The 16468-nt window shown below is 48.2% G+C and overlaps 1 protein-coding gene and 1 pseudogene across 1 annotated transcript in view; both read right to left on the reverse strand.

The window, feature by feature from the left end:
* LOC146199696 (neprilysin-1-like) overlaps positions 1 to 16468 on the reverse strand; it is a 68216-nt gene that overhangs the window by 13295 nt on the left and 38453 nt on the right. The window contains exons 6-8 of the mRNA XM_084595193.1: positions 15415 to 15626; positions 13007 to 13201; positions 1970 to 2053 (exon numbers count right to left, since the gene is read on the reverse strand). Of these exons, the coding sequence (XP_084451319.1) occupies positions 1970 to 2053; positions 13007 to 13201; positions 15415 to 15626 (491 nt within the window). The remainder of the gene's footprint in view (positions 1 to 1969; positions 2054 to 13006; positions 13202 to 15414; positions 15627 to 16468) is intronic.
* LOC146199697 (kelch domain-containing protein 3 pseudogene) lies at positions 2958 to 4103 on the reverse strand (annotated as a pseudogene).

The following is a 16468-nucleotide window of genomic DNA, read 5'->3' on the forward strand; positions in this document are numbered from 1 at the left end:
CAAAGCGTGGAAATCAGGCTATTTGCTATGCAGAATGTGCGATTGCGGCGATGACATATGCTAAGTACACCTAGAAGCAATAGAGGGAACACGGGAGCGCGTGGCCTCCACGCTTTGCAAAGCGCTGCCATCGACATGCCACAAAAGTCAGCGGTAAAGGCGCGTGCAAAGTAAGCTTGGTCGGTTGCTTGTTCCGAGGACGCCCCTGGTGCCACCCATTCTCATATTCTGTTGGTGGCAGCGCTTTGCGAAATACGAAGGCCACGCGTTCCTGTGTGTTCCCTCTCATATTACTTCTAGCTGTACGTGCTCGAATACAGTGGTTAGCGATCACATCGCCTCGGGTTCAAACCCTATTCGAGGCAGTAAAGTGCTTTATTTTAGTTTATTTGTGCTCCAAAGCCTCATCCTCATTTTCACTAGCGAGTCAATTAGAGTCAGTGAAAAAAATTCCGAGAGCATCGCAGAATCTGCGCAAGAGAAATGCGTAAGCCTGAGCGTTGCTGTTCTTTGAGCGCGCGCCTCCTTGTAGAGAATGATAGCAGTTGCGCCGTTGACTAAATTTTGCAGCAAGCTGCGCATGTTTTTTTATTTTTTCTCTTGTCTTCGATTAAACGACACTTACTCATTTTCTAATCAATTTTAGTCATTTTATTTGTTTTTCTCGAACGCCAAATTTTCGGTCACATGACCCTTGCCACACGTCACGTGATCCTACCATACATCTTGTGAACGGAAGTCTGACGTCACATCCAGTCGTCGCCAATGCTCTGCCTGGCTATTTCGAAGTCTGATAGAGTTTTTTGGCTATACTTTATTACCTAATTATTCAGTTTTGCCCATACGACCTCCTGGACGAGATTTTTTCATCCTCTGTCTGGTATAATAATTATTTTTTTTTTTACCCTGCCGGGGTGGCGCAGTGGTTACGGTGCTTTTTTCATCATCTATCATGGTACAATTCTCTTTTGACACCGCCGTGGTGGGACTACTGTTTCCAAGGATGCGGGATCGAATCCCGGCCTCGGCGGCCGCCTTGTGATAGAGGCGAAAAGAAAGGTTCCCGCTGGCTGTGCGATGTCAGTACACGTTAAGAACCCCAGGTGGTCGAAATCTCCGGAGTCCTCCACTACGGTGTCTCTCATAGCCTGAATCGCTTTGGGAAGCTAAACCCCACAAACCAAATCAAACTTATTCATTTGTAACTCGTTTGGTTACGACGAAATCGCGTACACAACTTTGGGGGACGCTAAACCTCAAACATGCACACTTTATGCTTAAGCATTAAAAAACAAACAAACAAACAAACAAAAAAACGATCAGCGCAAGGCAGCAATGCCTCCCTACAAGCATGCCGTGTGATGAGCGTGCCGTATGATAACTCACGGCACGCTTGTAGGCATTGCTTGTTGCTCAGCGCCGCAGTTTTGCTTCGGGGTATGAAAAGGGGCGAAAGTCCTTGTTTTGTAGCGCCAATGGGAACAGCATTTCCTTAGACTTAAAAATTGGTGTTGATTTCTAACATCCACCACCGGCGGCAATGCAACAGGAAAGCGACTTTTAAACTGAAAAAAAAAAAAAAAAAAGCTTTTATGAGTTACACTTTTCCGAAACACCTTGGAGACGGAATTGAGGCGTGGTAAGGGCATTTCTTAGCTTCGTTAAATCCTTAAAAAAAAAAAATAAAAAAAAAATAAGATCGTGCTACAAGCACTCACCCGAGGTCCGTTTTGGGCGGTAGTAAAAGAATGGAGATCTAAAAAATATATCAGCACATCATAATGAAGCGGCACATTATGCATTACAGGACAATTAAGCAAGTAACTTTATTTGAAGTGATTCAATGTCCAGTCAGGTGTGCAAGTAAAATGCAAGCATAACTCAAAGCAGAAATGAAGAGATTGACATGTAGTCAACGCGAGGCGACATGATGTGTTAGCGTGTCAAATTGCACAAGACATTTTCTCACCTCTGGAATTTCTTTGGACAATTTCTCTACCGTTATCCTCTCCGGTTGTTGCTGTTGATTCGCAGATGTTTCATGCTCCAATTCCTGTGACAAGTGTACGAAAGGAAGTTTAACTCTGGTGACACACATCTACCATTGAGCCAACAATAATTAGCAATACTGCAAGTGTGTACAGCTCCTACTCTTTATTTTGCACTTATTTATTTATTTAGAACAACCATCGCTGTTCTAAAACGCGAATGAAAATAATTTCATGGACGATTACGATACTCGGAAACGCGAAGATTGCAGCTATTTGAGCATTTTTGTGATATATTGAGACAAAAAAATGAGAAAGGTTCAATGCTGCGGAACAAAATATGGAGCGAAAGCATTAGCTGCGGATGACAGAGCGTTCTTCTTCTTCTTCTTCTTCGCGGCTGTTCAAGGTCATTCGTGACTGCGGCCACGGACTACGCGACGGGCCCAAATCTGGCGTAGTATTGCTTTGCATTAAAAATTCAGAGATGCTTGTATGCATGTGTGTGCAGACAAATCACTATTTTTCTCGCGAGCCAAAGAGAGTTTCTCAGAAGAGAAAGAGCCACGAGGGAGCGGCGCAGAGTGCGTGGCTCTTTTTTTTTTCTGAGAAATTCTTTGGCCCGTGACTCTCGCTCGGTTACACCAGCAACGGCACCAGTGACGCGACAAAACTGCCGAACGGGCGAATAACAGCTGCGCTCTAAAACAACGGCTGCAGGAGCACGCCGTGTCTGCGTGTTTAATTCATGCTCCGATTGCAGACTTGCCCTGTAATGTGTGCCCTCTCTGGAACTTGGAACCCGCATAGTTTTCCCTGGTGTCAAGCCCGACGACAGTTGGTTGTACGCGGCCTCGTGAATAGGTCCTGCTGATCCCAGTCATTCCAGCTTCCTGTAAATCCCGACCACTCCTATCGACCACGCTTAAAAACAAAACAAAAAAACCTTTATTCTGGATGGCACTCCGTTCAGCCTGTCATGTGCAACGAGCGTTGGATGCAGCTGTTTGTTGTCATGGCAGTGATCTCCCACTTGATGTCTTGTGGCAAGTGTGCGGTGTCCATGCCCGAGTCGAGGACGGCCAGTAGGCAGAGGGTCTTCAGTGACGGTGCGAAGTCAAGGACGTGCAGATCGGAGTGCTCCAACAGCTTCACATCGTCGCTGTCGAGCTCACCTCCTCGCCGACGGGCATCTTCATTTGGTGCTGGGCTTGTGCCCCCAAAGAGGAACAGCCGGTCAAGGACCATACAACAACACTGGCGCCTCCTACCACATGGGCCTACTCTCTGAGTCTTCACCAGGCTCCAGCGCGATGTTTCGGGGTCATACCTGTGCAAGTCCCCGAAATGGGTCTTCAGGAGTCCGTTGTAGCCTCCGAAGATGTACAGCTGACCTTTGTGCACGAAGGCGGAGTGGCTGCGGCGTGCCTCGGGGAGCACGCCATCGACGTGTGGGTACACCCAGCGGGCAGAGGTCGTGTCCAGGAAGGCCATGCTTTTGAAGTAGACCTCGTTCTGCGAGCGGAATGGCCCTTGTATGTCTCCCCGGCCACCCCACACGTATATGCGGCGCCCGATGGCCGACGCGGTATGGAAGTCGCGCCACTGCGGAGGCTCACCACTGGTGCGCACGTACTGCCACTGCATGCTCTCCAGGTCGAGGAAGTACAGGGCTTGGGAGAAGCGGTCTGTCAGGTCCTCGAAACCGCCAAAGATGTACATCCGCCGGTCCACAACACATGCCGAGTGGCCGTCGCGTGTCCCAGGAACTTGGCCAGTGGCTCTCCGACGGCTCCATGTCATAGTGTCGGTGTCAAAGCGGTAGACCGCGTTGCAGCCTCTATTATCGTTGCGGCCTCCCCAGAGGTAGGCGTAGTCGCCGTACGCAACGACCGTGTGACCGTACCTCTGGAATGGCACGTCTTCGGGCCGCGACTGCCTCTGCACCAGTGCCCACCGGAGGGATACTGTGTTCAGTACATGCACGTCTATCGGCTTGGGAACGTCGTAGCGCTCGCCCTTGCAGTAGCCACCAAATGAGTAGATCTTGTCGTTGATGGCCACGGCCGCATGGTTCACGCGGCGCGGCCCGCCTTCCAGTCGTACTGTCCACATACTGAGTCAGAGCTCTCCGAACATCTGCTGGGCCTTTTCTTGCCTTGCCAGTTTCCTTGGACAGCCGGGGCACGAGCGAGGCTTCCGAACGCGCTGCTGCTATTTCGCTCGCGTGCGCTTGATGGCGTTGCCGATCGGTGTACCGCTGCTGGCTCTAAAACATTCCGTCTCGCGACACGAATAAGATCCACGTCTCTCACAGCCCGAGTCGCTTTGGACATTGAACCCCGTAAATCAAACTAAACCAATAAATATCCCTGAGTTATTTCTACCTAAAACTGTGTAGTTCCGTACAATGAACAGGCCTATGCAGCAGGGCGAAAGCGGATGTGTACAGACTCAGACATGTATGGATTACGCCCCGGCAGTTGAAGTCTCGATGCTGACGCGTTGGATACGAAAAGTAATGCATATTTGATGCATATTTGCTTTACCCTTCTACATGGAGGTGGTAAACAATTCTATTTCTATTACGCGACGCGACAGTAAAGCTTGAGGTAGGGTCTATATTGTTTTTTCCGTGACCCGCTACAGCGACGTTTTCGCGCGCCTCTGCACCGAGAGAACGTTCGTCGCTCTGTTGAGTCACTTGTGTCCTGTGCGTCCAGTTACCTGTGCGACGAGTTCAAGGACGTGCGCACGCATAACTCATGCCCCAGGACATAAATATATTTATTATTATTTATATTATTACTGACACTGTATGAAAAATGTAATCAAAAAGACTCGTGAGCATCATCTTCGGAAAGCGACCAAAGAGACCACTAAACTTGATAGCGTTATAAATCTAGGGAGAATTTATAGAGCAATTATCACGGTGCCATTGCAAGCTAAAAATTTTACATAGGGAAACCGCGCTAAACCCCCCTTTCCGGCGTAAAATGGCAAACAAAGCACCGTGGGCGCGGCAGTCCACAGGAACAGTTTTTCCGTGGTCGTATAATTGTCGGGACCATATATACATAGTTATCAGCGAAATTGGAGTTCGACCCGGATCTCATACTTCATAAAAACCCAGGGAAACAGAAAGCAAGCCGAAACCGCGAGAGCAACCGGCAGATATAAATCCCGGTCAAGGAAGCGAGCAAACAGAATACGGCTTCGCCGCTCAGGTTATAAGCATGCATATTCGACGTTCACACACTTCCTCCAGCTCTAGCAACAAAAATCGAGCATGCGTCTCATTGCGCGTAAGGAAGCACATAAAAAGTTTGACAGATGATGCGGACGAGAAAACGACGATGCGGACGAGATGATGCGGATGATGCGGACGATGTGCACCCTCGACCTGTTTTTGCAGCACATCAGAGAACGAGAGAAATGCAAGCATGTCTCGAGGAAAGGCGATTATGCAATCGCTTTTTGTTTCGAAGCTGGAAGATTCAGTTCATGCTCCCGATTCTGGAGCCAAAAGTGGACCCTTGGGCACAGCGCATTCATCGAAACAAAACTGGTATGTCATCTTGGTACAAGGGCCTCTGAACTTAAAAATGGGAGCGGTGGCTGACGAATTAGTCACGCCATATGAAGACTTCAGACAACTTGAGTAATAGCCTAGGCTGCAGGCTGCCTTTTAAAGGATCCAAAATTCTAATGACAAGGAACATGCTTCAGATTTTATTAAGGCGGAAGCTTTACTCGGCTATATTTGCGAAAACGTGTTCGCAAAACGTCGAAGCAAAACACGGAAGGAAAATATGGATGCAAAATGTAACGTGTAATATGATGTCACATTAAGATGAGACTGGCAGTAATGAATGAGTATATAATGGCAAGATGTATATAAATGTCATGTCATGCTTACTCATATTATGTGAGTCAGTTCAGTCATGAGTTATACTCACTTGTGAGTCAGATCGGAGACCCAATGTGCATGACTATGGAGTCTATAATATGTGTAAGTCAATCAAAGTCATGACCTTGACTAGTGTCTAGCCATGACTCTCAAAAGTTCGGAGTTATTGCACTCAAAAGTGCTGAGTCATGACGCTCTATAGAAGCTACAACAGAGCTGCCAACGTGCATGCTTTCGCACTTCTCCGATGCAGATATCTGCAGCGCTCTCAAAGTATTTTGTCAGCGCTGGGACTGTATGGGGTCTACGGCGGACTCCAGAGAGATGCAGAATGCATGCTTCAATTATTTCGCTTATTAACTAAACACGTAAATTGATTTTATAATTTTCGTTTTTGGAGGCACGTTGTATTTGTGGCATTGGAGCTCTTCCTCTAAGTAGTGCAGCCAAGAAAAAGACTGACATTAGAAAATTTCTAGCTCCTGTTACGAGGCGCGCAAATGTCAGCCTGGCTGGCGGTTTCACATTTAACTGAGCGGAAGCGAGTACGTTCGGCGTAGGTCACTCCGCCTTGGCGCTTCGAGGTCGGATTGCGAGCGAAATGATTGTGCGCATCGGGTACCGACGCTGCGGCTATCAGCGAGACCGCAGTCGAAGTGAAATTGACAATGAACCGCCGTGTGCCTGTGTGGCTCAGTCTACGGAGACCCAGCAGAGGAACGTAATCTTGGCGAAACAACCTAGGTAGCACGGGCTCGCTGCCGCTGCGTTACGGTGTGAATCCACCAATCAGAGTGGCATCTGTACGTCTTGTAACTCGTGCTGCAATTTTTAGACAGTAGCTCTACTGTCAAGGTCATTCATCTGCGCAAGCTGGATGCTGCACATGCGCCAGTTTCATCTGCGCCTCGCCACAGCAGCGCCGTGTACGCGCTCCTTCTGCTCGCTGCCGGGCCGAACCGCGGGTGACGTCAGCCTCACAGTCAAGTGACCACCAGCATGGCCTCCGAGGTCATCCCCGCGCGCATGTTTCTCGGAGGAGATCTTGGAGGCCATGCCATCAGCAGCGCCGTGCGCCCATCCTCCGCCTCTCGCCGCAACTTGACGGTTGCTTAGAAATGATATAAGCTGCTCAACTGCGGCTCGCTTCCTCAATCTAGTCATGGAGGATGCAGTGCCTGATCAGTCAATGTTTACACTCTGTCGCAATCGTCAGGCTGAATTGTTGCTACTGTAGGAACAAGGAAAAGAAAATGCAAGGACCTGCCAACTATCTCAGGCTGAGCCTCCACCGCTGCCTCGTGTGGACAGAAGAAAATTGAGAGATGAATGAAAGAAAGAAAGGCGCGCGTCGCAAGAACCGTTGTCTGCCACTGAAGCGGCGGTGAATGCAATGACGGCGTGCATAGATACACCGGTAACGGGGAGCCTCCGCCTCAATGGCCCTGAGGTTCTCAGCCTCGGAAGGTCGATAGCGGCCATCCTGCCCCAGCTTGCCAGGTTGAATCGGACAATCCTGCTGATGTCGCCCAACGCGAGGAACGAACCTATTTAGGTTCAGCCAGTTTGGACACCGCCACTTTTTTAAGCAAATTTTTTGTCGGCTATACTGTTTGGAGGACGAGCTCAAATTTTGCAAATACAACATACATACTTATAAAAATCACTGCCTCTTCCGCAATAGAGAGTAGATGCAAATGGATTTATTACAGGCGCTGTTCTCTCGTCTGGCTCCATTGCTCGGCTTAATCAGTTCTGACGGTGGTGGTGGCGGTAAGCATTTATTACAAAAGGAGAGGTTGCTTGGAGTTGGACCGGATACATATACAACACAACCATAACATTGAGGAAAGGGTACAAGTGCCAGAGCTATGGAGAGGGGCCCTCCGTGTTCTGACGGCGAAGTCATAGGTTACGCTGGATACTTTGCTGCTTACAGAACCAGCCCCGCTGCAATGATACGTCTGCACGCGCTGGTAGGGAGGGGGGGGGGGGGGGGGGGGAGCTAAATTTACACCGATGAAAGCGCGCTCATTCTCTCCGCACCCCGCGGCGGACCGGAACTCAAAAGCGCCGTTGAAGTCGCATGTTGCATTCACAGAGCCCTCCTTATTGCGCCTTGGTTGGTTGGTAGCACGACTTTTATTTCCATCGGAAATGGGGTCCTCTTCCCCGCCCCCGGCAGTAGTGCGCCCGCGGATTAGAGGCTGGCAGGTAGCCCTTGGCTTGTTGCGGCCTCTTCCGCCAGATGGACGGTGCGGTGCTGGATCGCAGGGTCCGCGCTTCGCAGCAGGGTATCCCAGGCTTCTCTACTTGTAATATTTTGCCCTATCCCTGGAGATTGTGGGCACTCCCAAATTATGTGGTCGAGGGTCCCTCTCGCCCCACAGTGTTTGCAGAGATCATTGTCCCTAAAGTCTGGTAGCGCGTGAAACGCCCAGACCGGGTTCATGAAGGTATTAGTTTGTAGCCGCCTCCACGCGACAGCTTCTTTGTTATTTAGACTAACATCTGGCGGGGTACCAGTCTACGTCCCAATTTATAATGGTCGATGATTTCCCCGTAATTTTGCAGACGCTCGTCGTATATGCCCAGTGTTCGGGGGGCTCGACGGCTACCCGGAAGTAGAGAGCTCGGGCTAGCTCGTGAGCCGCCTCGTTACCAGGGACGGCAGCGTGAGCGGGTGTCCATGAATTTTCCTATTCAGCGTTCTTTAGGTGAGGATTTTGGCCGTCTCCGGCGATATCCTCCCCTTTCCAAAATTTTGAATGGCAGTTTTGCTGTCGCTAATTATGAACTTGGCTTCCGTTCCTACGCAAGCTAGCGCTATCGCAACTTCATCCGCAGTCTCTATGTTGCAGCCTCTGGTAGCTGCCGCGGATACCGGCGCCCCTCGGCCATCGACTACCGAAGCTACCGTCGCACCTGTTCTGCCACTTGCCGCATCAACATAGACTACTTCCTTCGCTTCCATGTTCTTGAACCGTCGCTCTAGAGATTCGGCTTGTTTGGCCCTTCTTTCGACATTAAATTCTGGATGCGATGAGTGTGGCAGAGATAGCAGTGCTGACGTAATTGAGTACTGCGATCAAGGCAGTTTGATTTCTGCTACAGCACGTGTCTCTTATCACGACGCGTTCGAGGTTTTATTGTTGTTGCGACTGTAGGAAGAAGGAAAAGAAAATGCACGGGTCTGCTACTGGCTCTGCTGAGCCTCCTCCGCTGCCTCGTTGCGGACAGAGGAGAAAATTGAGAAGAAAAAGAATAAGAGGGAGAAGAGAAAGACGCGCGTCACAACAGCACTCGTCCACTGCTGAAGCGGTGGCGGGTGTGGTGACGGCCTACAACAATCGCCGGTGGCAGGCGAGCCCCCGTCGCATACGGCAGGGGCCTGCCATTCCCAGCCGCATAGAACTAGGAGCAGCAGCCCTTCCCTTCCCCCGTTCGAGGTGTCCACCGATGAGTGAGGTAGTTATACGCTTTTCAGCATTGCATCTAAAAGCACTTGCTGCTGGGCTAGTTGGTTTTGGTTCATATTTAAAATAGTTTAAGGCGCAAAAAACAGACAAACACAAAGGTAAGTGACAGGACGAAGCGCCAACTCCCAACTGATTTTATAGCATGCAAGAAAACGTACTTAAATAGTTTTGTAGTCACATGCGTAGGTGTCACCTAAAGCTCAGGAACGACTTGATAAGGCGCGCTCCAGGAATATCTTTTCACAGTTATATAAAACAATTGATCTGTCGCTTACGCACATGTCGCCTTTCTTTTTGATATAAAACGCTTCTATCAATTCTCTGGCATTCTTATCTTTGCTTTTGCCCAGATTGCGCACATCAGTGAAGCATGGCTCACAATTGCGGGACGGGCATTCATTAACGTGCTTAGTTATATGGGTGCCTTCCTTGTTCTGTTGTACCTTTCTCTCATGTTCCCTCGTCCGCTCATTCAGGCACCTGCCTGTCTGACCTATGTAGGAGTGGCCGCAAGACAGGGGGTTTTCATAGACAACCCCTTCAGCACATTTCATGAACGGTCTCCTGTGGTTCGTTCCGCAGCCTCGTTCCTTGGTATTTTCTTTATCGGTACGGGAGCAAAGACCACCTAGCTTTCTCGGTGCAGAAAAGGTGAGCTGCACACCATGGCGGCTGGCAACTTTTTTCAAATTATGGGCCACACGATGCACGTATGGCACCACCACTGGTCTTACCTCATCTCGAGGGACCTCCGGCCTAGCTCTACCAGTACCCTTCTTTGTCTTGTTTAGGAGACATTCAGCCACCGCGGTCACGAGCAAACGGGGGAACCCGGCTGCAAAAAGCCTAGCCAATTGGTGATTAAAACTTTCCCGCATTTTGTGAAGGCATGACTTTTTGAGTGCAGATTCTAGGCAAAGCGAAGCAATCCCGCGTTTCACCAGTTTAGAATGGCAGGAGTCAAAGGGTAACAGCTGCTTCTTTGCACGCGGGGAATATGTCCAACAGACCCGATCACCACAGAACTCCAGCTTCAAATCTAAAAGCTGTAATGAATTGTCATGGTCAGGTAGTTCGTGTGTGAATTCCATACCTTTTACATGCTCTTTAAAGGCAGGTAAAACACTGTCCACTGATCCCTTAAGGTTGTAAAGACCTTCTTTAGTTAAAACAATCATAAAATCATCTACATACCTAAACCTTGTCAATGGCTAAAACTTGCTGCAAAGCTTGGTCAATACGAGATAAAAAGATGTGACATAGCACCGGTGCCACACAGGAGCCAATGTATATGCCAGACTTCTGCAGAAAAAACTGCTGGTCAAAAGTGATAAAAGTAGATTCCAGGTAAAACTGTAATAAGGTTAAAAAGTCATCTATGGAAATACCAGCGGAGTTCTGAAAAGCAATCGGGTCATTTTCTTCAATGCACTCCCTAACGGCTGAGAATAAGGGGCCATGAGGGAATAAATATACAACGTCCACTGAAAAAGCACTTCCAACATAAGGGTTGTTTTCAAAAAGTTCACAAATTTCATTTGACTGTTTCGTCAAAAACGGATCATTGACGTGCAGTTTTGACAAGTGCTTAGCCAAATACATGCTAAGATGTTTCTGCCACGTGCCTTTTTCAGTTACAATAGATCTAAACGGCATGCTTTGCTTTTGTGTTTTGACAGAAAAGAAAACTTTGAGCGCGCTCTTTTTACTATCTCTAATCTAATTAGTAAGGGTGCTCAACCCCAGACGATCACATAAAGCCATCGCAGCCGATTTTACTTTTGTGGATTTTTTTAGAAATTGGAACAAAATTCTTTCTAACTGCCTGAGCTGCTCTCTCTGAGAAGTTGTCATCCGAGAGGACCACAAATTCTCCCTCCTTATCGGCTTGTAGTAGACGCAGTTCATTCTGTCTGCAGTACGACACAATGGCTTCCGTCGACATTTCCATGTTTCTTGTGGTGTTCGGATAACCCGACTTTAAAAGGGATTCAACACCCTCCAGCAGGCATTTTTCTCGCTCCTCCGATGTGGCTTTTCTCGAAATTCGTCGGTTGATGGCTAGTAGATTTTGAGACGGCACTTTTGGCTCCACTGCGTACTTCGGTCCCTTATTTCATCTTCTCTGGCAGGCGTACATCCCCCATTATCACCAATCCTTCACCACCTTTCTTCTTCTTGTCCTTTCTTACTTCCCTCAGCAAACAGTTGAGCATGCGCGTCCACTGTTGCTCTGTCATCTTTGAGGCCAACTTGGTGATGGACCGAAAGGTGTTGTCAGCGACACATGCAGGACTTTGAGCAAAGCAGGCAACACGCAGAAGGTCATATAAAAGGCGATTCTGGCGCCAAAGCTCAGATCTGAGGATCTAAATTAAATTGGTTCACAGGAAGGGAAAGGCGCAGTAACTGTCACACTTGCTCTGTGGACACCCGAACCGCGCCGTAAGGGAAGGGAGGAAAGTGGGAGTGAAAGTGGAAAGAGAGAAAGGGGAGCCGTAGTGGAGGGCTACGGAGTAATTTCGACCACCTGGGGATCTTTAACGTGCGCTGACATCGCACAGCACACGGACGCCACTTCGTTTCGCCTCCATCGAAACGCAGCCGCCGCGGTCGGGTTCGAACCCGGGAACTCCGGCACAGTAGTCGGGCGTCTTACCACTGCACCACCCCGGCTGATTCTCTTTACGTGACCCCAGGAAGGAAGCACAGGGCGGAACATCGCACTTACTTCAACAGGGACCAGGCCGTTCTTGATGCAAAAGGCGACTGTCCTAGCACGACAGGTGTTGGCGACGACACATGTGACGCAATCATCAATGAGACGTGGTGAAGACACACAAAAGGAAGGGCCCACTGTACTAGAAATATAGCCTAAAAGCACTTGCTGCTGGGCTAGTTGGTTTTGGTTCATATGTGTTTGTCTGTTTTTTTCGCCTTAAACTATTTTAAATATGAATCAGCATTGCATATCGGGGTAGAACCGCTCGAAAAGAGACACCACGAGAAGCACAGGGACAAAAAGACACCACGAGCGCAGTCTCTCTCCCATATCTCTTGTGCTGTTTCTTTTCGGGCAGTTCTACCCAGGTCTACGATGAATAATTTATTGGAGTAATTTTTTTTTTTTGGAGTTGGAGTTAAATTTTATTTCTTTCTTTTATAAGAAAGGGGAAGCCAAGGAAAAATGCGGCAAGCCTGACTGGGCCTTGGCTCCCAAAACAGATAACAGTCTAAAATAACTCGAAGCTATCTACTGCGGCGTCTTTTATAGCCCGTGTGCAAGGGACGTAGAACTTAACACAACCATTTTAAGGGCTGTAGTTTACCAATCTCCCGGGACGTTCCTCCTTTGCTAAAACTGTTCCAAAGACAGACGAAGGCCCTTCTGCGCAGTTTGTCACGCGGATAACATCCTTGTCAAGGACGCCACGAAAGAGAGAAACAGCCAAGTTCTGCGCAGGCTCCAGCCAGCGGAGTAAGATTCAACGACAGCCGATGCTAGACGGCATCGCTTGAACACGTTGTAGGCATTGTAAGCACATCTGCATAAAGCGTTTATGCTTTATAGCTCTTAGGGAAGTAAAATCCAAACTTTCCTGAAAAGGAAGCCTGTGCTGGTTGCCTACCTGAAGTAGAGCTCTTGAGAAGTTGAACATGTCGTCAATCTGCTGGTCGACATCCTGCATGAGGGCGCCGTTCTGGAAGTCCACTTCAGGGCTCCTGTAGAGAGCTGCAACGTTCCGCAGGAATGTCTTGATGCCCTGCACTGTTTCCTTTTTCTCGAGCACTGCTCGCGGGAACATCAACGGCTGGGATCCAAGCTGCGGAAGGTGGACTGATTAGATATGTGCTTAGCCCTTTCATATCCGTTTCCTTTATGAAGAAGTGCTGTCATCAGGTTTGGCTGAGCACGAAATATGTGCCCGAACAAACTAATGAGTTTGCAGTTCTTCAAACCCGTTTTGCTTTTAATTTCGCACAATAGTGGTTTCGCCAGTTTCCCTATTGATTACACTATATACTATAGATGTATATTCAACGCGGAACGAAACGCATTATTCGTGCACCTCGCCGGCGGAAACATGGCGTATTTCATTAAGAATGAGGTGGTATCTAAAACGTGACCAAGCGTTATGTCTAAGTCAGTATAGGCTTTTCCTGGATGAAAGAACTTTCCTGGAGAAAACAGTACATGAGTGGCTCGGCTATACTATACTTCCATTGAAAATTGGCGATGGTTGAACCAGTATCGCCCGTGATGCATCAGTGACATCGCGACGCTTCGTATTGCAACTTCACTCTTGACCTCACCACTCCGGCCATCGATTGCTGGTGGTTAATCTTTGTTTATCCACATTGCACATATTTTTACGCCCCTAAAATTTCATGCTCTTTGCCTCAATGAAATAATACGGCTGCGGGGAAAATTGAGTCTGGCGCCAACGGAAATCACAACAGTTGTCTTCAAATAAATTCGTTCAGCCGAAGGACACGATCCGTGTGCTGCCGAGTCGGGACCGCTGACAGCCAGGTTTAGCAATGGATTCACGAAATTGCCTGTTTTTTTTTTCTTCTTTTTTTTTTTTTTATAGCTGTTTGCTGAGCTTACGCGCCAGTACGCGAATTGAACACCATTTTGAAGTCCCTGCTCGGCACATAGCCATGAGGCCCCTGAGACACTGCTCTTGCGCATCGCTTCTGGCCACTGCGCCGAAAGCAGGCACGTTTGATAGCGAAGCGTGGAAAGACGGTTGTGATAACTTTCTGCGGTACCGTTACGGTATTTCCAAATAGAGGCACACAATCACCTACTCACTGCTTTAATTATTACACGGCAGCATGACACAATTGAACCCCTAACTTCAAGTGGTGGCAATGGCACATTTCAGTACCATATTTTTGTATCCTGAATACTGCTGACGTATCCAATGAATCACGGCGTAAATTTTTCTATTGTTCTCTAATAAGCCTGCTTGGTGTTCTGCGTTTTTTTTTCTTTTTTTTTTAAGCACAGATGTACCCCCTGGACAAAAGTGGTATACTCCACGCACTCCGAGAAATCTGCCCACCAGATTTTTCTGACAGAGAAGCAGTTATTTCTGAGATATGCATAACGTACCCTCCTTGACATACTTTACATCTTATCCAAGCAACTTTGTGTGGCAGATTTTGTTATACTGAAAAAAAAAATGCAATCGTTGCGGTTCGCGTGGAGAATATCACTTTTGTCCACATTTCCATGCAGGCCATTTTGGGCACGAAAAAATAATTCTGAAAATCGTTCGGCTCTTTATCTTTTTACATCACTCAGCTGCCTCGTAATAAATTCTAATCCAAGTTTTCTTATGCGTGGGAAAGTTTTAGATACGGATACATATTACGTTTGATGTTTCTATACAGTGGTTATTGGAACTAATGTATCACTCCTTTTTGTTTGTTACAAAACTGATGGTCAAATATTCGGTTGAGCATTGTTGGTACTTTTTGGAGAGTTAGATGATGAGTTGACCGCACGGACCTCACGAAAGAAGGCAGCTCGACCCCGCGGAGAAGGGAGCAGATTCGAGATTGACGAAGCAGTCGAATCAAGTTGCCAGCTCGTGATGCCGTGTAATAAAATTGGCTTGTAAGTGACGTCATTCAATTCATAGAGCTATTCTGAATTTAATTTAACCGTCTGCACGCGTGTGATATATGCGTGCAGCTTATGACGTATAAAGGGTTATCTAGCACTTGAACTTATCTATATAGAGCGTTTGCACGTTTCTAACTATGTTCCTTGACTTTTAAACAGTGAATATTTGCGTTGCGATGTTATTACGGCATGTATTTCCTCTTTGGTGTAATGGCTGAGTGTAGGACGCACTAACCGTAATGGCTGCAAAAGCTATAGAAGATGCGAGGAAGGGGTGGCACAATGCTACTTCGGTCCCAGCGTATACGCTCTGGAGCCACTCAAGTATAGATAGACCACGCCAAATTGTACTGTTCCATGTTACGCTAGTGAAAGGCGGCTGCATGCGGGACTCCTCACCACGATGACCCTGCGGCCGCTCCTTTTGGCGTCGATGTCGTAGCGTGCCTGTAGCAGCGCCTGGTTGTAGCCCATGTGGGCCAGCCTGGTCTCGGCCTGCACCCAGCTGTAGGCGGACGCCTCCCAGTTGGTCTGGAAGAGCGGGTAGCCGCCCATCGACTCCAGCTCCACCAGCACCGGGTCCATGCCTTTGGACGTGTTGCGCGGGTGGTCTGCGATTTTAACAGAGAGACCCAGTTTATCGGCTAGTATCGCTTTCCATTCAGCCGGTTTATTATTATTTGTTGTTTCATTTTGCGATCGGTTTCCTAAAACTGCTTTATAGAACGCTGTACCCGCGTAATCGACGGCCACATAAGCGCTTCAGGTGTAATATGACAACCGACTCTTTACTAGCATCGGGCGTAACATTTTGAACTGCTATGCATAGAATTGGTATACGCAAGTACGATAAATAGAGCAGCACAGATCTGTATCTGGGCATGGAGGTATGAGTGGATACAGGGATGAAAATTCTCGTCTCAGTTCTTAAACGGTGCTCAGTAACTACTCCAGTACGTGGGACGATGCGTACACTGTAGACATAGCAGATATACACCGCAAAAAGGACGTCCCAGCTTGTGCCAAAGATAAGCCGCTGCTGCGCAATCTTGAGCACGAGGCCACGGATAAATACCGACCGCCTTTCAGTGCTTGCTTAGATTGACCCCCAAACTTCTTTCTGACAGCTGGCGCATGATAGTCGCTTAAGCGCCATAAAACGCATCGCAGCACCTGCCAAGTCTACGCACCGTCAGGTGCGAGTAAGATACATCTAACGAGGTCCACGTACAAGTTCTTAATTATACCGTGCTCTTTGTGATAAGTTTAATGAATAACGGCGCTCAGTGGAATTCGGAATGATTGGGCTGGATATCTACTGCTGCATACAGAAATATGCGTATAAAGCTGTTGGTTACAAGTGCAGCCAAGTTTCCCATGAGGGGGCGAAAACGCTTTCGGTTCCATTGCAGGTGTTTGCACAGCGCATGCAGGCTGACGAGGGTAAATAGTA

Source organism: Amblyomma maculatum, chromosome 2, assembly GCF_055883805.1.
Source record: "Amblyomma maculatum isolate TAMU_Amacu chromosome 2, ASM5588380v1, whole genome shotgun sequence".
NCBI classification, from domain to species: Eukaryota; Metazoa; Arthropoda; class Arachnida; order Ixodida; family Ixodidae; genus Amblyomma; species Amblyomma maculatum.